The sequence below is a fragment of the Nanorana parkeri genome, unplaced genomic scaffold, assembly GCF_000935625.1.
Source record: "Nanorana parkeri isolate BGI_ZX_2015 unplaced genomic scaffold, ASM93562v1 scaffold965, whole genome shotgun sequence".
NCBI classification, from domain to species: domain Eukaryota; kingdom Metazoa; phylum Chordata; class Amphibia; order Anura; family Dicroglossidae; genus Nanorana; species Nanorana parkeri.
In genome coordinates this window covers 171,844-193,170 of record NW_017307233.1, presented here as the reverse complement: position 1 = coordinate 193,170, position 21,327 = coordinate 171,844, and the positions used below count along the sequence as shown (strand labels likewise).

Below are 21,327 nucleotides of genomic sequence, written 5' to 3'. Positions count from 1 at the left end.
TCCCCATGCCAGCTTGTGCCTTGAAATCAAAGGTGTCAGCTGGTGTCAAACACTGAGGGTAGCAGCCATATGACAGTGCTGGGACCAAGTGACTGGCTGCTAGACCTGAGCACTGTCAAAAAGGATGAGCACTGTCAAAAAGGATGAGGTTTGTGTGTAGGGGGTCACATGCTCCCCTACACACAAAAAGGCAAGGTATTGTTTCCAGCTGCAATGGAGGCAGGACCTGATAAGGTGAGTATACAGGTGTGTGTGGGATGGGGGTGCATTTTGCAATAACACTGTCACATTTCCCTGAATAGTAAAGATGACATTGCCTGCAAGCAGTTTGTACCCAGGTGCTGTCGTCCACAGGTAAGTGCAGCCTGTGCAATTGTGGAGGAATTCGTTAGACTCTGTGATCTGGCCCTATTCTCAGGTGTGAATGGGGTCCTAACTCTCGCCTCTATAGAAGCATTTTTTATTGGTCCATTCAGCCATCTGGAGTGGGCAAAGAAAGCCCTAGGTAAGCTGCAAACTGACTTGCCAGAGCTAACACAAGACTATGGACTCCGTTCCCAGCCCCATCTGACACTGATGTGTTGATCACAAGGTGCCTAGCACTGTCTACTATACATAAATTACAACAATTTTATAAAGTGATTTATATAGAATTTTTTTGTATTCATAAAAAAATATGTAAAAATTTCAAGAGATTACCAGATCTAGTAATATTTACTCATTTTGTTCTCAAGCACAAACTTTACTTCCTGTCTGCTGAACATTGCAATGGAAAACTACTAACTTATTTTGCCTCAATTGCACCTCAGAGTAATAGGATCCACAGCAAAGTGATATGCATGTCAAATATTTCTATTTTTGTAAAGGTACGATTTTTACTTTAATATATTATGCATTTTTTGCTTTGGGCTATGTGGTCCTTTACTGTGGCTTTCCGGGGGAATTATTTATTTCATGGCAGAGAATAAAATTACCTTGGGGCTGTTTCCTCCTGGATTTCCATCCTCGATACCGAAGCCAAAGAATAATGGCAAGCAGAATAATAGTAACCCCAACTAGGAAGACAGGAACCACAATCACCTCATACTCATAAGTTCGGACCTCTGGAGAAGAAACAATGAGAAATTCAAATGGTTATCTTTAGTGAAAGATACCATTTCAATCTAAGAAAGAATCAGGCCTCAGTACTAAAAGACAGTTCTTTTTAATATATATCTACCTATATGCCACAGTGTGTTGGTTTTCCCTGGCCATAGGCTTAAAGTTAAGCTGTGTTATGCTCATGCAGAGCAAAGAGACAGGTTCATCTAAAGTGTATATAAATCCCAAACCAATAATATAATATATTCAACCTTACTAGTCCTTAGATGTGGTATCTGCAATCCTTTTCTCTTTCAGGCTTTTTTTCCAATATATTTTCACCTGGTCATAATTGCAGTAACACCCTTCCTGTCCTAGAGTGACAACGCTTTCTCACTGTACCCATGGAGTAGCAGCATTCTCACCCTAGGCTGCTCTCCTGATTTGGAATACTAACACCTTTCCCTCTTCTCACCTCCATTTAATAGGGAAGAGGGGCTGTTTAGCTCCCAGATGTCAGCTTGAAAAGCTGATATTTCTGGTCATGTAAGTGCACAGGAAGTTACAAGGATGTCATTGAGGATCAACAGATATTTTTCTGTTCACGCAGAAAGAATGAAAAGTGATCAGCTGCAATATATTGCATTTTTGTTTCTTGAGTCTAGATATTCTTTTAAATATAACTAATCCCTCATCCCCTGCATACACCTTCCATTTCTTTCCCCACCACTCTGTTCAACCACATGGAGAAAAAAAAAACAGTACTTCCAGGTATAGGGAGCATGAGTCTCTCTCTCCTTCCTCCCACATTGCAGTGTTGAGTCAATGAGCATCCAGTCGTTTGGTCCCAGTGCTGCCATAGTGTACTTTACCCTGTGTAAACTCAGAGCTTATAAAGAGTTTCTACTCTGTGCTACCAAGGTCGGCATGGCAAAGAAGAGATGAAACGTATATGACATTTATGCAAAACTGTTGCTTTGGACTTCATGGACAATGTTCAGATTCACTGTAACACCTAGCCAACCCACCAATACTTAATACTAAATCCCTAAACTATCACAATTCATCCCACAGCAGCATGAGTGTTCTGTGCTGCACATGCAATTCTTCACTGCTTAAATCCTGACAAAGCAAAATGATTTGTATATTTTTTTATACATCTTTAGTTATACTTTAAAGTAACATAAGTGTAGCTAATTACAGTATTGATGTAACATCAGTTTGTTAAAGTGACACTAAAGTCAGAAGTTAAATCTTAAAAATGTATTCAAGTACCTTAACTATTAACAAAAATGTATCTTATTTGTGTATCACTCGGCTGTAGATCCTCAAATCCTCTCAGAATTTGTGCTGACACTGTCCTTCCTTCTGGAGTCCCAGTGTGTGTTGTAAAGTAGCCACCGCTCCAAACTCACTCATGTGATGGAGTACAATCTCAATACAAATTAGTAAACTAAACGTGAGATTGTAGTCCATCACGGGAGTGAGCTTGGAGCGGTGGCTACTTCACCACACACGCAGGGACCATGGGAACAAAAGTAGCCCCCCTCCAGAAGGAAGGACAGTGTCAGCACCAAGTCATTTGAGGATCTACAGCCGAGTGATACACAAATAAGATACATTTTGGTTAATAGTTAAGGTACTTGAATGCATTTTTAAGATTTAACTCCTGAATTTAGTGTCACTTTATGCATTTATAACATACCAACACATCTCTGTAGCTCCATAACTGTCTCTAACTGTACTTTATTGTGTTATTCTAAAATAACTCAAAAGATTGCAATCTACAAATCTCTAATTAAATATATAAAATATGAATTCAAAGCAAAGATATCTAACTTACTGCAGAGCTGGTCATCGTTGGAACATTCCAGTAGAGTTCGAGCTGGAGGTCGCATCTTTTGGTCCTCCATCTTTGAATGCCTGGGTTACTGGTTACAGCCTACAAAGTCACAATAAAACACAGAGTGAACACAAAGCACTTCATAGTTTGAAGTTACATATCGCTAAGAATGCCATTTACTACCAAGTCCCTCCATAGATTTTAGAGATAAATGTCCTGTACACATGAGAATATTCCATCACAATGTCCTGTTACTGGTAATTAGCTGTCTGCATTTAAACTGACCATGTAAGATAACAAGCAAGCAAAAAGGCAACATCTGTTCTGTGACACAGACAGTTGTTTATAGAGACTCCTCAGAGTCATATACTGTATATATAAAAAGGAACTGTATGTGACCCTTGCTCTTCAGCATTTCATAGAGAAGAGAAGGTTTGAATGAACTAGTAACAAGAAAGCTAACTCTGCTTCATGGAACCAATGGGTTTGTTCCTGCCTTGCCTTATAAGTAAGTGCCAGGGAGCCAAGAAACCAGTCAGAAACTTAAAATGCAGGTTTAAAATATAAAAAGAGTTTATTGAAAACAACAATAAGCATGCATCATCGGAACCAAGTCTGGGGTCAAAAACCACAGCAGGTAGTCAGACGAACCAGGTCAGGGAACACTGAGAGCAGGATGAAGTAAACAAAGCTGGAGTCAGGAGCCAGGAGATCAATCAGCCAGGGTCATACACAGAAATCAGGAACAACAGCAGCACTCTTGGTTGATTGGACCAAATGCAAGGACTTAGACTGAATGGAGAAGCTGGAGGTTAAATAGTGAGCTGGTGTTTGTATCATCACTCTGAGACTGGATTTTGTCAGAAGTTTTGCCAGACTAGCAGAATGATGGTGTAAACGGCTTTGAGCATAAGAGGGCACCAAAGAGGAACAACGGTGCCAGAAACACTTCACAAGCCATGCTGCAAGCAACTGGAAAAGGAAGGGTAAGAAACCCTGACAGTAAGTCATGGAAAAATTGGGGGGGGTTTCTTAATTCTGTTCTGCCAGTCATGTAATTCAAACACTACTGGTAGTAGACAGACCACCCAAGTCCTCAACCCCTACTGCAGCAACAGCACAGCTTGGCCAAGAACATACCTGCAGATTGGACTATGGAAAACCAGAAGCATGCTGAAGAGTCATGAGCTCCTTCCCATTGTCAGCACATGTGTAGTGCAACAAAGCCTAATTGGCTCAGAGTTGCATCTCACTTTCCCAATCTGATGTCTACCATGTAGAGAAGAAGAAGAGACGGATATGAAATGCTAGTTTTTATATTTACACCAGATGTATTTAAAATGAAATTTGATGGATTTTTATTGGATCCATAATTTCATTATTTCCTGTTGTTTATCTCTTACTAGAGATTTCAGACTGGTTGATATGAGTTGATAAATAATATTGGGGTTGGTTTGAGTTATTAAATAATATTGGATTTACTTTAGACAGGGCCGCCTTTAAAGTGGGGCAAAAGGGGCAGTTCCCCCGGGCCCAGTCATTGTTGTGGGGCCAAGTACAGCCATAAACTACTACTAGTTTACTGCTACTGTACTACCCGTCTTTATCGCACTACCCCATCCCGACCACTAGAAGGTTGCAGCCTCCTGTCCCTATGTGCATGTGCAATCTCTGCACCCCAGGATGTCACCTCTGACTCAATGGAGGAGGATGGATTGTTCCCTGCACACTGCTGCATGGTCCCAGCCTCCCCCCTCCATTGCTGCAGCCTCTGCTGCCCCTTTCATGGCTGCTGGGATGGGTCTCTATCGCACGGAGGGGTTGTCATAGAGGGTGGGGTGTGGCATCTCGACTGGGTGACGTCACATGATGTCACTGCAGCTATCACAACAGCTCAGGGTGGGATGTCATCCCCATCATCTAATGTGTCACCATACCCCATCTTCCATCATAGTGGCTGTCTCTGGATGTTCCATAGGGACATGGATGTGACATGTATGACACTGTTGGGCTACGGCATAATGCTGCAGCTGATTATTATTATTATTATTATGATGATGATGATTATTATTCATAATATTAATAATAATAATAATCGCTACACCAGGGGACATTCTCAGGTGTCATTATTATTATTCTATGCAGTGGAAGTGGCAGGTGGCAGATTATCCACACATTTAAAGTGAAAATACACTCATCCCCATAGTTAGAGCCAACATGTGACATTGCAGCTGTCACATGTCGGCTCGATAGATCAAGAATTGAGCGATCACATACCAATGATTACTCAGTTCCTGATCATCTCCCTGCAGAGAACTGTGACTGTCAGTCACCGATCCCCACAGGGATTGCCCCCTCTCTATCTCTGTTTTCCTACACACAGAGGGACAGATGGGGGAGTGTGTGGGTACAGCTGGCCCTGGCTCCAGAGAGGTAGAGCCAGCTGTCAATCAGGTGACGGGATGAATCACTGACAATATTATTGGCATCTTTTCTGGCTGCAGTGCGGCTCTGTGCTCTCAGCATATGGCAGGTAATATTGCATGGTGGGGGCAAAATGTAATGGTGGGGTGGGTAGGGGACAGAATTGGGCAGGGACGTGGTGGTAGGGGGCGGGGCATGGCAGAGGGGGCCTAAGAAAATGTTTGCCCAGGGTCCAATCAATAGTAAAGACGGCCCTGACTTTAGAGTGTATATACTGTATAGTGTCATTTAAACATGAAGACATGCTGGTATACAAATAACATAAATCACATAAACAAATGGAAGATAGGATATGTACATTTATCCAATTTATATATTAATCTTGATTAAGAATGTTGAATGTTTGTCAATATTTCTCTTTCACACATTGTAAGATTGATTATTGTTCTGATTTATTCATACTAAAAGAAAATCGCTACATCATGTCGACACAGTCCAGGTATAAGCAATATTATTAAACTTAAAATACAACTTAGTAATGCCTTGTAAAATATCAAATGACTTGTTCATACTTAATAACTATTTAACAATTCCAGTCATACATAAGCTCATGGATTGTTTATCCTTAAAATATGTCTACCTCATTTCTTACTGATGTTATTAATTGCTAGGGAACTTTGTCTCACATGCAAGCCAAAAGCTGATACCATCAGGATGTTTTTTGCTAATGGACCTGTAGGAAAATGACTTTGGGCACCCAAATTAACAGCCCTCCAGTAGCGTAACAAAGGGGGAGTGATATCTTCTGCCCCATGTGCTCCAAGATGGAGACTCTCATAGTTTAGAGTTAGGACCGCACTATAAGAGGTGCCTTGGCGCGGCAGTGCGGCTTACACATCCTTTGCAGAAGACGTGTATCCAAACCTCTGTCATTGTCCTTAGTGGTGAGACAAGTTGTTTTACATGCTAGTTTGTGAGTGTGCCATGATGCCTTTCTACTGTTCTACAATTGGAGGGGTGACACCAAAATGACTGACAGTCATTTTGGTGTCACCCCTTATGAAAAGTCGGCACTCAGTAATGGACCGAGTGCCCGACAGTGTCAGGAGAGAGGAGGGGACCCGACGACATACCTCATCCAACCGGGTGAATGTCCCCTCCTCTCTCTGCCGGTGTCCATCACCAAGATGGCCACCAGCAGGCGTCAATAAGATGACTGCGCATGCGCTATGACGCCATCACATGCATGCTGACCTTCAACTTGTTCAACAGCCATGAACCAATGGATCTAACCTTATTTCAATGAAAAGCATCATCCCACTGTTTCTGATTTCGCTTGGGTTCAACATGACTCATAGTTGTCCAATGGGACCAGCTCAGTGAAGTTTAAGAAATGCTGTTCAATGAATATCTGCTTCCATTATGTATTTTATGTATTTCATGTATTTTATAAAGCAAAGATCAATGTGTAAACTGCAGCTGCCTATAGCAGCTAATCAGAATTCATCTTTCTCTGATCTGAATAGTATTTGGTTAGTGTTGGCTGCTCTTAGCACTGCATTAAATTGGCCCAATGTGTAGATGACTGAAACTAAAGTAATAATTGTGTTTCTTATGAGATCTTCTTTTATCAGCCTTGTATGATATGGCAAGTCCAGGTAATAAAACTATAACATGAAATTGATACTAGAATACTCTAGCTGCAGCAAAAGGACTTTGATTTCAAGCCTAAAACCATGAATAAATAAATCTATATAGCCACTGGTAGAAGGCACCTCATACAATATGCAGAAGTCAGGTTCATGTTACAATGTAAACAGCTCATGTGTCCAGAGTTAAACCACTCAGAATGTCTTGAAGTCTTCGTGAAGACAATTTAACAGTTCTTTTTCAGGAAGTTATTAATATTTAATACCCCATATAGAATAAGTGTACAGGGGACATGCCTACAAGCTATCAGTTTACTACATGTTTTACTTATAAAGGTTAATGAAAATGTCACAATGCCAATCTACAGACATTACGTGACCTTTGACACTTTCAGGAAGCGCATTATGTGGATCTACCTTTATTTGCACAGTGTCAGCCGATATTCTACAGGAGGACAGGTGTTAAAATAAAGGCAAGTTACAGGCTGTACTTATAAACAAAAGAAACAGACACAAACATGTTCCTGAACAGTTAAACCCCTGATTTTGAAATATTTATTTTGTGATGTGCTGGTAATAAAAGAAATTGAAGTAACCAATGCCTGCCAGTCAGCAATTATCTTTTACTGCAATGACTGCTCCAAACTGACAAAAACACCAAGTTAACAAACCCTAAAGCTATACACTAATAGGTCTTTTCCATTAAGCCTAAAGGCTGAGTGAAAAAAATCTAACAGATTTCTCCACTCGTATTAAACACCATGGATGGATATATCTTCCGCTGCCAGGTATTGTGCTCCAGTGGCTGCTTAATACCCAGACAGTGCCTGCATTTGATTGGATGCAGGCATTGTCCGGCTGAAAATATCTGAGCTGACTCATTTGACAAAAGTCAATTGAAACATGTACTGCGTTTAGCAGAGGATGGCTTACATGGCCACCCATGGCCAAGATTTGTTTACTGCATAGGTATGTATTTTGGTCCATATCTGACCTACAGATTTGCTTGATCAGACTGTTTTGTGTAGTATGTACAGTCATGTAAAAAAGTTAGTACACCGGATAGTAGAGATGTTCAGCACTCCAGCTATCTCTCAAACTGTGCCGTCAAACACAGGAATCCCTCCTAATTCCTTATATATAGTAACAAGAAATCTACAAGTGTTGCAGCACTCAATCTTCTGTGTTAAATTTTACAGGTGTGTGGTTAAAAACTGTTGCCCTCTTGTATCATGTTACGATCATGATTATTTTTTGATGAACAAATAAAGAAGACTGCAACACCCGGACATTTTTTGTTACTATGTACTATAACTACAAGTACTTGTCCAAGTACTCACAGGTACAATTACTGATATATTTTTGTTTAGTGTCATGTGACAGCTATTCTAAAACAATACAGACTAATGATTTCAGGACCGGGTGGAGCGCCAGGACCGCTGCAACCTCTGTGACCTTGGTAGTTCTCGTGAAAATGCCAAGTATCGGCACTGGTATCTGAACATCCCAACTGGATAGAAATTGTTGATTATTTCAACATATTTGAAGAGGCCAACATAAAATCCTGATCCAAATAATGTCTACAGATAAACGTAATATACCTGAACAAATGACATATACAGTATAAATGACAAAGTGTATTCATTTTCATGATCGAAATTAGCCTCTCAAGAGACTATGCAGGTGGAACCTGCCTTATTTAAAGCTTAGATATCATCGATCTGGAATTTTCTATGCTATTGATATTTGTGGTGATAAGATCAACAAAGCACTTTTAGCCCTTCAGAAAGCAGGCTGTCAATGCCTATGAATCTGGCAAGACATTTAAAAAGATCACCAATATGAAATCAATAATTCCACTGTAAGGAAAATAAACTACAAGTAGCATAGAATTCAAACAACTGCTAATTTGTCCATGAGCTGACAGTTTGCTGCTAAAAGAGGTCTTCAAGAACCCCGCGCTTTCATCATGGGGTGCTCAGGCAACTCTTGCAACAGTTTGGGTCAAAGTTCAAGCATCTACTATCAAAAAAAATTGCACCAATTTAACCTACAGTATATGAGAGGTGTGTTAAGAAAAAGTATTTGCTGTTCAAAAAGAACATTAGAGCAAGATTAAAGTTTGCGATTGAACATATAGCCAAAAGCCAGGCCTTCTGGAACAGTGTGATGAAGAATCATTGAGCAAAGATAGAGTTTTTCAGGAGAAGAACCTCATAACAACTGTGAAATATGGTGGTGGAAATGTTATGGTTTGGGTTGTTTTGCTGCTTCAGGGCCCGAGCAGCAGTCACTGAGTCAACTATACATTCCCCATAATACCAAAGTGTGCTTGAGGAGAATGTGAGGCCATCTGTCCTAAAGTCAAAGTCGAACAGCAAATTAATCTTTCAACACTATAATCCAAATCTAAGGCACGCTAGCAAATCCACCATGGAATGGTTTAAAAAGAACAAATAGAGGGTTATGGACTGCCCTAGTTAAAGCCCTAGTTTGATTCCCATTGAAAATTTGTTGGGGGGTTTCACACAAGGAAATTCACAAGCATCTTGCAACTGATGGAATTTTTCATAGAGAAGTATGTAACAAGTCAGTGTTGGTGGGCAGTTAAAAAAAAGTTATTTTTGCTACAGGGGGCAATACCAGCTTTTCATGCCAAGGATGTAACTACTTTTTCCATGGTACACCATTACATCTATTGGCATTTTTGTTAAGCGCATGATTGAAGAGGTACATTTTTCTTGTGTTCTTTTTCGAGTATACAACCCTTATCTGTAGGCACTGTTTTAATATATTGTTTAAATATATTGAAAACATCAACAATTTCCATTGAATGTACAAAATGTCGTAAATGACTGTATATGCATTCGGTATGCAAGTTTAAAGGGTTATGTAAGAAGAAGTAAAAACTGGCAGCTAGTTTTATATAGTCGGATTAGTAAAGATAGAACAGCACTTTACCCATCATCAATGCTCTTTGCAGTGCCTTGTTACAAAAACTAGTATCCAACCCTTTCAGCTTCTGGATCACAGGATAGATAAAGGGCTTGTTCACACCAATACAATAAAGCTAAAGAAAAAAACTAGTGCACAACATTTAGCTCATCTCGGTATGAAAGGTGCCCTTGTGTACAAAGAGGCATAGTGATATTTTGCCCAAAGACCACAATGAAATGAAATGATGGATTCTGCTACATTCTTTATAATGTAGAAAAAAAATAAGCTGAAAGTTCTGGTGCCGAAGAAAGACACCTTTCTTATGGCCTACTGTAAGTACAGAAAAATCTTACTCCCAGAATCTCTAAAAGATATCAGACGTTAGTAGGTAAAATATAATTGTTGGACAGTGTTTCACCTTCATCTTTAATGCACCTGAACTCCTCCCCATACCTGGCCATAGCTGGGCCAAATGAAATCCATATTCTGGGTCCAGAGATTGCCTTAGAGGCAGGCAGGGACGGATTTCCCACAAGGCCAACCAAGGCCCAGCCTCGGGGCAGCAGGGATTAGAGGGGCAGCAGGGGTGTAGAATTCCTATTTCCCGATGCCCGGGCGGGTAGTTGTTTTCTACATTTAGCCCTGCTTTGGGAAAGCAGAGCTATATGTACAGTGGAGAAGCCACTGCTTGTTTTGTAGAAGTGATCTCTTTTTTTTTGGGTAGGGGGCACATTGAGGAACCTGGCCTTGGGGCAGCAGAGAAAGTAAATCCGGCCTTGGTGGCAGGAAGAATATCCAGGTCACTGGTCTGTCACAATTTGTGTTAGTTTGTGTTCTGCCTTTAGCCCCTGTGCACCTATTACAAATTATTACAACCATGGTCCTGGTACTTGTGCTTTAACTACTATTCCAACAACAAATGCCCTACTGTATGCTATGCAGCTAATAAAATGCTGTAATCTGCTATGACACATATAAAATAACAAACATTATCAAGCGTGCAAGTAATAGGGTTGGAACCTCTGGCATGCCAAATATCACAGAACATGTGCTGCATATCAAAAATAATCTGCTTGTATGTCAGACTAGTAAAATATTTTTTAAATGTAAGAATGATGCAAAATAAATGCAACGTATTACATATTTGAATGGACCAGATTTTCATTGTTAATAAACGTGACGAGTGTCAAGGGCAACCCAAACTTTTTTTCCACTGGATCCAAAGAAAAGTTTTGACTCTGAACCAAACTCCAGTACAAAATCTAAGTTTATCCCAAGGTCACTGTGTGTAGAGCCTGATGATTTACAGAACCTTAGAAAGAGGAGTGGGAGATAAGCTCCAGAGACCGGTGTAAGAACAAGCCGGCTCAGAGGATCAGGTGAGTATAACTTTTTTTGTAACACCTAAGCAAAAATGAGAATTAATCCTTGCAGTGTGGTGGTAGCACACTACAAGGGTTAAAAAAATTGGAGTACTGCTTTAAACTAAAATAACAACTTTGCAGCAGTGTGGCTCTGGTGTCATTGCCCAATGCAATGAGTAAATAATTTCTGTTACACCAGTATGGTAAAAGTGTCAATGTACATTAGTGTCTTGTGGAAGCTATATTTTAAATCAATTGATCCTTATGCCTGAGGCAGACCAACATATAGGTTAGTCCCAGAGATAGAAGCAGAGATAAGATGGTAATTCTAAATGCAGATCCGGATTTTTCCTGTCAAAGTTGAATTGGGCTCCAGAACATCCCTGGGGTGTGTTACTGATCCATAGTGAGCATTGGGAGATGTAGGATATGTGATAACAACGTTGATGGGAAAAGTAGATGTTTGCATGAATCCTAGGTTAACTGTATCTCTGGATGTACAGATCGATTGACACTCACAGGGCTATTCATAAAGGGTGAAGTCTGGAGACGGCAACCCGCAGATGCTGCAGTGCCGTCCGTCCGTTTTTTAACTACGGGCGGACGGCAAGAGGTTAATTGGAGAATTTTTCCAAATCAGCTATTTTGTCCTAGATTGTTCCCTTCTCTTGCCTTCTCCAAACTCTTCACCCTTTTGTGAAAAACCCTGATGGTGTTCACTAAAAATTAGCTTTGCTAATACATAATACATCATCAGCATAACAAAGTACCCCGGTTTGTGACAGGTATAAATAATGTGTATCTAAATAAGACCCAAAAATAAATATATTTCAGCTTACCAGTCCTTGAATGTGGTGGTTGCATTAGTTTTCATTTTTTCACTTTCTGTAAGAATAGAAAAAATACCTGTTGTTCCTTCCACAACATCCAGGATGCTTGTAACCTTCTGCTTGTTGAACTGAAATCTCAATCAGTGTTGTCAGCTCTTGCTAGTTCTCTTTTGTGAACTGCAGAACATTTTCCTCACAAGATACAAAGATAAAGGGGAGAGGGGGAGATGTTTGTAGTCCAAATCAGGAGAGCAACTTAGAGTGACAATGCTTCTGTTCTATAGATACAGTGCAGTGAGTAAGCGTTGCCACCCTAGAACGGAAGGTGTGTTACTGGCATTGTCACCAGGTGAAAATTAAAGAGAAAAATCCAGAATAAAGAAAACTAATTCAGCCACATCCAAGGACTGGCAAGCTGCAAAATAGTAAAACGGTGTAGCTTTGCTGTTAGAAAAGACAGACATGTTGCCAATGTTGTTTACATATAAATATATGCTGACGTACAACATACATAAATACTGTAACAAATGCCCTGCTAATAGTAGCACATGCCTAAACACATTTCTAAACAAGCTTGACCAGAATCGTAAGCAGACACTGCACGTGCCAAGCTGGTTTAAATCATAATTAGTTCTCCCTATTTATAGACAAATCCATTATAGTGCAGCAATGTGTTGTAAGGAATATGATGAGCTATGCTTCAGGATTTTGTAGAGTAATTTTCAGAACGTGTTCTTAGTTCACACAAATACAGTGATGATTGTACGCTCCTCCCAAGACCTCCTGCTCTCAAGCTCCCTTGTCAACTCCTCCCATGCTCGCCTCCAGGACTTCTCTAGAGTCTCCCCCCATTCTTTGGAACTCCTTACCCCAACCTGACCGTCTATCCCCCACTATGACTGCCTTTAGGCGATCCCTTAAGACTCATCTCTTCAGGGAAACCTATCCCACCTCAACCTAAACACTGAAATATCACTTTCTCAACCAATTCATCCCCACGAAGCTACCACCTATTGTATCACTTGCCCCTCCCTTTTAGATTGTAATCTCTCATGGGCAGGGCCCCCCTTACCATCTTGTCTTGATTTTGTATTGTAACCATAAGGTCTTACTTATATTGTAAAGCTTTGCGCAAACTGATAGCCCTCCTTACCATCTTGTCTTAAATTGTATTGTAATTGTATGTCTTCCTTATATTGTAAAGCGCTGCGCAAACTGTTGGCGCTATATAAATCCTGTATAATATTAATAATTATCTGTTCATCGCTGATACCTGGGGACATGGCTGAACTGGGGGCCAAATACAGCCAGACCAAATAAAGTAATCATACTTTTCATGATTGTTGACCTCCTTATGAAAATGTAGGATGTTTAGACTGTGCTTCCAAAAGCTCTTTCACCCCTCCTTTCCCCTTCATTTAATGCCCATTAGTGAGCAAATACAAAGAATTTTACATGAATCCAGCAACATGCTTAAATATGAGAACACTAAAGACACAAAGAACATGAACACAACGTGACCTTTCAATATCAGGATGAATCTTTTTTCCTTTCAATTCCAGCAAGTGCTAAATAGGTGAAAAGTATTCTGACTGCCATGTAGCTCCATCGTTATGACTTTTCTTCCACTTCTCAACTATGCCCCCTTCTCTAGATACGTTTACTTTACCAATCACTTCTACTGTCTTTCCGTTCAGATTAAAAAAGCGGCCTGAAATATTATAATCATCTCTATCAGCTAAGAGGAAAGGATCAAATATTTTCATTGGCACATGTGCCTGATACCATCACTGTTTGTTGCCTGCCCTAATAGTCTCTGCTTTGTTTGCAATTATATCAACACAATACATAATACAAAATGATCTTTATGACAACTACAATTTTACCTGGATAATGTGTTTTATTCAATTTAAAAAGCCAAGAGTCAAGCACAAAGTAAATATTTATTTGGTGATCATTGAGAATATAATGTTATCCTTTCTGGGCTTAAAAAATTGTACACTGTGCACAGAGCTGTTTAAAGGAGAACTATGGGGTTAAGGCTTTTCCCCATAGTTCTCCTTATGGTAACGGGAGGACACAAACTAGCGTCCTCCCGCCACCCTAGGCTCAGTATACCGCAAGCTGTAGCTCGCGGTATACTGAGACGCCGCAGCTGAAGCGGATCCCGACAATTGTGCCGGGATCCGCCCAGCTGCGTGACTGACAGCTGGCTCTGCCTATCTAAAGGCAGAGCCAGCTGTACCCGCCCCCTCCCCCGTCCGTTCCGCCAGTCAGCGCTGGCGGATCGGAGCGGGGGGAATCCAGCCCCTCACCTGTCACGGCAAAGAGCCGTGACAGGATTGAGAGGTGAGCGAACGCCGGTATGTGTTCGCTCACCTCCCGATCTACTGAGCCGACCTGTGACAGTCTCATTGTCACAGGTCGGCTAGAACTATGAGGTGAGTCAAAATCACTCACCTCATAGTTCTCCTTTAACCATTCAATGTAAAAGCATTGTCCATGGAGACAATTGCTGTCTTTGAATATAGGGGTAAACACTAAACACTTAATACTGGTGAACCTAAAATATAAGCTTTGGGTGGTGAGCTGTGAATCCATGGTTATTGATAGCTGTGACTGCCATAGAGAACAACTAAATGTTGATGATTTTACAAACTACATCCAGCAATTACTTAGATAAACCTAAGTAAGGGTGAAATCTTATGAGTACTAAAGCATTGAGTAACTTGCCAATCTTGGTTACACCCAGATCTTATCACTCTCTATCTATTCTATTCAATAGAGACAAGTGAACTTTAAAACGTTCACTCCAGTCCCAGTTTGCAACATATGAACCAGGTGCGTCTGCAAGTTTAGGCCTGCTAATTCATCCATGGCCATTCAGCAGTGAGATCATACCATGTTGGTATGTAGTTCAAACCCACTTGGGGATTAATTTACAAAAGGCAAATATGCTGTTCATTTTTCAATGGACTTTCCAATGAGTTAAGTGAATGAGGTGAAGCTCTGCTGACTTCCATCATCCAATCATGTTCAAGTCAAAATGCTATTAATATATCTTCCTGGCACACGTACCACTCACCTCTGAAGGAGCCGCTGGATGAACGGGTCTTCCATAGCCTGTCTAGGGGATTTTAGCAACCAGCTGCCCCAATAGCATCTACCTCCTTCCTCTAATGACCGACAAACTGAAGATCCAGGCCATAGATATTATGCTAATGAAACTTTCATTCGTGACTTCATAACTGGTAGAGAGTGCTTAAGACATCCATGAAAAAATAGACAGACTCCAGACTCACCAGTCCCTTTCAGTATTCCACAGTGCAGGATCAATAGGAGCACACACTGACACTGGGTATTAGAGCAACAGCTGGACAGGGATAGGCATGAGATCTTCAGCAGGAGAGACATCCGACTTGCTCCTGAGGTCCATTTCAGTACCAGACACCTCCAGCAGTCATCATCTTATTTGGTTCTCCTCCTCAATCAGCATCTGAGGCCTCATCCAGGCTTAAGGCCTAGCAAGATATTTCCCGCACTTGAGCATTCCCACCCCCAGGGTAGGCTGGACTGAACCCAGCCTGGTCTGGACTCTACACTAGACTGAGCACATGGAAATTCCCCTGAGTATACTGTATATACACTTCCCCAGCATGCACCACTGGCCATGAAACCACTAGTGATTGGCTGGTGAGCCACACACACTCACAATGTCCCCCCATTGGCCGCATGCAGCCCTAGAGCTACAGGTTAGGCAACAGGAAGCATATTGTCCAATTAGCTCATATAGCCAGCACTATCATTAAAAAAGAGTTTGTGTATTACAAATAATTTGCTTAAATGGTGACTTATGTGCCAGGGGTCAGAAGACAGTTGTCGTAAATTTGTAAATTGTTCAGGCTCCATTCACACTGGAGCGGCTGTCCGCACGTATTCGGTTGTACAGATACGCGTGGAGCCGTTCCAAACAGAAAAAACAAAGCATTTCAATGTGTATTATGCAGACTATTCCGGAAACCGCGCAGTTTCGTACCGCGCGGTCTCTGCAATAGTCCCCAAAATAGTGCAAGCGCGATAATCCAGCAGATTCCACACATTCGCAGCTAAATAATGGCCGCAAGCGAGCGGAATCCGTGCAGTTGTTTCACATATTGCGTTTGCGCAGAAAACCGCGCTGGAAAAGCAAATGCTATATGTGAATGGAGTCTAAATATATCACCTAATCAGTAGTTTACGTACACATAGGCATTTGTTGGGTTTGACCAGTGTTTTTCTATCAGATATACTCAATATATTAGGTCCTGCAGAGGAGGTAAGTCAAAGCATCTGCATGTTATTGTCAACGTTTCAATGGAGCTCAGTCCAGCTTTATCAAGATATACAGTATATATAGTACCAGGGGTGGCCACCGCACTCTACTGTCCGGGTGCTTATCCACAAAAATATCCATACAAATCCAAAGTAGGTAAAGAGGTACACAGGGGTCTTGCAGTGGAGATAAGTCAAAGCATCAACATTATACTGTCAACGTTTCGACAGAGCTCAGTCCATCTTTAACAAGCCCCTCTGACCGGGTAAAGATGGACTGAGCTCCATCAAAAGCTGGCATGAAAACGCTGATTCATTGACATATAATACAAACACATAAAAAGCGATATATTAAAGAAAAAGCACAACGAAAGCACTGTATAAAATACATCTATAGTATCAAACTTACAAAGATATAGGATATAAGAACCCAGTTCAATCCATGCCAGCATGATCTGAAATCAGTGTATTATAAAACTGAAGATTTATTAGTGTTCAGCTTCCACTGTACACAGAACAAGACTCATACACTATCGCTATGTCCGATACGTTGGCACCGCCTGTAACGTATCTGTGTCTGCTCCTTGTATAGCTATGTGCTCAGCACATCACTGAATTCTTTCATTTTCACTCTTCTCTTGCCAGCCTCTTACCTTCTCCAGGTGTCTGTCCCTTCCTGGGAACCATGTTTCCCCAAAGATAGATCTTTTCTGGCAATAGTTGCAGTACAACCCAGGTGTGCTCTGTGCTCGGTGACTTTGTACACTGTAGCTCTTCAGACAGACAGGAAGGTCCCAGGATACACGTCTATGATCAGATTTCCACTGACTTCACACCTGTCTGACGGGTCTTTCTGGCTCTGATGTGTACTGACTGGCTCCCCACCCCTGCTCTGTGTGTATTACAGACTGTTGCTGCCATCTACAAGGTGCAAGGCAGGACAAGTGCATTCAATTCAACTCAAACCACAGTATAGAACACACCAAATCCAACATAAAGAACGTTGAGACTAATAAAGAAAAAAAACAAAACTCAGGAACAGTATTCTTGTCCAGCCAATGGGGTTGATTTATTATAATTATATAGGCTGTGCACTTACTGAAGTGAAAACGTAAGTGAATGTTCACTGAGCTTGGTAAATAGGTTGTGCCTGTGTTCACGTTTTTTCTTAAAGACAGTCTACCTTTTGAAAAAAAAAAAAAAATGCACCCACATTAATGAAAAAAAAAAAGGGTATTAAGTTAACTTTTTGCGTATGATCCTGCAAAGCGTTGCGAGCATAACCCATGGATGGCGGGTGAATGCATAGGCTCCTGCAATCTATTGATACAGCAACAGGGAGATATGGGGTTGGAGGAAGTAGTCAAATGTGAATTAAATTATGATTTGCATTAGAGCCTGCAAAGAGTTGCAAGCTTAATTAGTGGATTGTGGGTACAATGCGCAGGCTCCTGCAAAATACTCCCCGATCCCCAGATATGTCCAGCGATAGTAAATTATGGGGCTGGAGTAATTGATCAATAGACTCAAATTTGCATTTAATAATATTTTGCATTTGTGCCTACAAAGCATTGGAAGTGTAATTAGTGGATAGGCAGTGCAGCACACAGGCTCCTGCAAATAGGGTTACCACCTTTTCTGCAAACGAAACCCGAACACTCTAGCGACACGCTGACATTTTTTGGGAAGAATGAGTCGTGGCTTACTCATATGTAAATAGCGACATCCATCCATATGTAAGTATATCAGTTGAGGCTATTTTCAGTGGGGGGGGGGGCCAGTAGCCCCTATCCTAACTTTGGTTGCCCCTGTCTGCCTGACATCATGTGTTCGGGTTTCTGCTGCCATGAAACCCGTACGCAGCATTCAAAACCCGGACTGTCCGGGTGAATCATGGACAGGTGGTAGCCCTACCTGCAAACTATTCCCCCCGTCCCAGTTCCATACAGAGGTACAGACATTCAGTAATGGTGCTGGAGGAAGTTTTGAAAGGACTACAAGTGTGGCAATGTCATCGCACTTGTGCTCCATTGAGATCAATTAGTCCCTCTGCCTCAGTCCAGATGGGACTTGTAGTCTTTCTGTTCACAGATCCCTGTAAATGAAACACGCGCTGTGTGGACGGAGCTACGCACAGCCGTGCTCAATTCAATTATACACAGGATACTATAGGGAGAAACACCCTGCAAATCAGGTACGTGGGGGATGGTTTGAGTGTGGGGGGCTAGGGAATGTGACCATGTTTTATGTTACACCCTAAATATGGGTGTAACATGAAACATAATCACAACAGTGGAATGTTTTTTGAAAAAAACTTGCTGCAAGACTTCCCTTTACAAAATGAGAGTTTGTTTTAAGGGTGATATTTTGGGGTTTTCAGTAGTTTTGGGGGTATATTGGTTTTCAATATTAATATTGATAGGACCTTAATTTTTAGTAAAACTGCTTTTTTGCAGTCGGGTTTGGTAAGAGTCAGTTAAGAAACTGTACTTTTATGTTGCAAATCTTCCTTTAATACAAAAGTGGGTTTTTATTTCAGGGGTGGTATTTTGGGGTTTTCAGTTCTTTTGTGATTTTTTTTATTTTATGTTGATAATATCTTTTTTTAAGTTTGGGATGCTCAAAGCAGAGCATTTATTTACTTTACCTAAAGGAGAACTATGGGGTTAGGGCTTTTGCCCATAGTTCTCCTAAGGGTAACGGGAGGACACAAACTAGCGTCCTCCCGTCCCCCTAAGCTCAGTATACCACGAGCTACAGCTCACGGTATACTGAGACGTCACAGCTGAAGCGAATCCCGACAATCATGTCTTGATCCGCCCATCTGCGTAAGTGACAGCTGGCTCTGCCTATCTAGAGGCAGAGCCAGCTGTACCCGCTGCCTCCCCGTCCGTTACGCCAGTCAGCGCTGGAGGATCGGAGGGGGGAATCCAGCCCCTCCCCTGTCACAGCAGAGAGCCGCGACAGGATCGAGAAGTGAGCAAACGCCGGTATGTGTTCGCTCACTTCCCGATCTACTGAGCCAACCTGTGACAGTCTAATTGTCACAGGCGGCTAGAACTATGAGGTGAGTGAAAAGAACTTACCTCATAGTTCTCCTTTAAAACTGTCTGTTCTTGAAGCTAACTTTTGTTTGCAGTATGCCACTGTCTTCATTTGAAAGAGGAAAAAAAAATAAGAGCAAGAGCAGTGTGCACCTAAACCATCTCACATTATATCATCATTTATCGCACCCCGCCACCCCCATACAAAAAAATAAATAAGTTAAGCATCCTACTATTGACCAATTTTATACTGCTGTATCATCTTCAGTATCATAAAGCCTAACTCCAAATTAAAAATGTTCCCTCTCAGTGGGGCTGCCCCCACCCTGCAAAGGTAAATTGGTAAACTGCTAATTTATGCCTAGGGGACAGAAAAAAGCTGTTTTACTTACTTGAACCCTGCTCCCCCAGTCAGCGCTCTCCTTTTCTCCCCTCCTTTTCCAGCTGGCATCCTCACATACAATACAGGGCTATGGAGTTTGTGACCAAGTCAGTGGTCATTAGTGATGGGCCGATCACCCCCGTGTTCGGTTCGAATTCGAACTTTAGAAGATGGAAAACGTTTGAATTCGAACTCGAACTCTATGTAAGTCTATGGGGCCAGAACTTTGAAAATGAATTGTCCCCTGAAGGCTTATATGCAAGTTATTGGCCATAAAAAGTGTATGGGTGGATGCGGCAGTGGAACAACAAGAACTGCCCAACTGGTGGTGGCGGAACTAATGATTCTGTTTCATAGGGAAAGGTTGGAGGAGGAGCAACAAAGAGATTGACGGACTCGTTTCTTCTCCCGCAGATGGAAGAATTTTTTTAGTACAATGTTTAGTGCTTAGGAAATCACCCGACTAATAAAACCTTTTGGGTATACTACATGGTACCTTAATGCAAAGCTTTCAAATGACCTGGGGGGCTTGGAAATTCCTTCTGTTAACTAACAGCATACTTGTTTTTGAGTAATGGAGGCGGAGCTTTGTAGATCTGTTAAGGGGGGCGACCAGCACATGGGGGATAGGGGGGGGGGGGGTTTGTATATGTTGGTCCTAGGAAATGGGCCTATTGTATTTGGTATATTGTTTTGAATATATGTATCTCTTTGGGCATAATTGTATGACAAACCCTTGAAGACATATTGGGGGGGGAAAAAAATGCAATAAAATATGTTTTTAAAAAAAGAGGGCTTGTCCTCTGGTGGCATGGAGCAGAGAGGTTCCCTTGCTATCAAAGTGGCAGTAGCAGTCTCTCTGCAGAGGTCTGCCACAACCCCTGCTGAGCAGACTCTGCAATCAGCAAACCTCAAGCTCCCTGACTCACTAATGGGCATGTCAGACCTCTAAAGGCTGGCCGTGCACCTGTGGATCTGCGGATTTTTTGTGGTCAGACGTGGGGGGTGCAGCGGATTCCTCCGTCGGCGCTGGGCTGTGTGAATGGAGGAGTCTCCCACTGGGCCGGGCTTGAATGTCTTGCTGGTCCACCCCGCTGGGTGTCAAAGTGCCTCAACGATTTGATTGGATGCAGGCATTGTTCAGGTGTTTTGAGGGCCAGCGGAACCAACTGGCGGGATGCTGGATGCGTGGCCCGGTGTGGGGTTCCTGCAGCCGCACGGTTTGGTGTGGATGGAGGATTCTGCTTCACTTTTTGCGTCTGACCATGGAAAATCTGCAGATAATCTGTGGGTGTATGGCCGGCTTTACCCAGGGATCTTCTCTGCGGCATGCTGACAGGGGGCAAGGCTTTTCTGATCAGGCACCATCTCCACAGAAAAGAAAAAAAGTGTATGGGGATCCGGGTACTGCCCTGGCGGACATGTATCAATAAAAACAGTTTTTTTAAAAATACAGTTTTTAA

At 41.8% G+C, this 21,327-nt stretch overlaps 1 protein-coding gene across 1 annotated transcript in view; it reads right to left on the bottom strand.

Moving 5' to 3' along the window:
• STYK1 (serine/threonine/tyrosine kinase 1) overlaps positions 1-17,319 on the bottom strand; it is a 37,917-nt gene extending 20,598 nt beyond the window's left edge. The window contains exons 1-3 of the mRNA XM_018566646.1: positions 17,092-17,319; positions 2,924-3,022; positions 975-1,103 (exon numbers count right to left, since the gene is read on the bottom strand). Coding sequence (XP_018422148.1) covers positions 975-1,103; positions 2,924-2,993 — 199 coding nt within the window. The 5' untranslated portion in view covers positions 2,994-3,022; positions 17,092-17,319. The remainder of the gene's footprint in view (positions 1-974; positions 1,104-2,923; positions 3,023-17,091) is intronic.
• Positions 17,320-21,327: the final 4,008 nt, after the last annotated feature.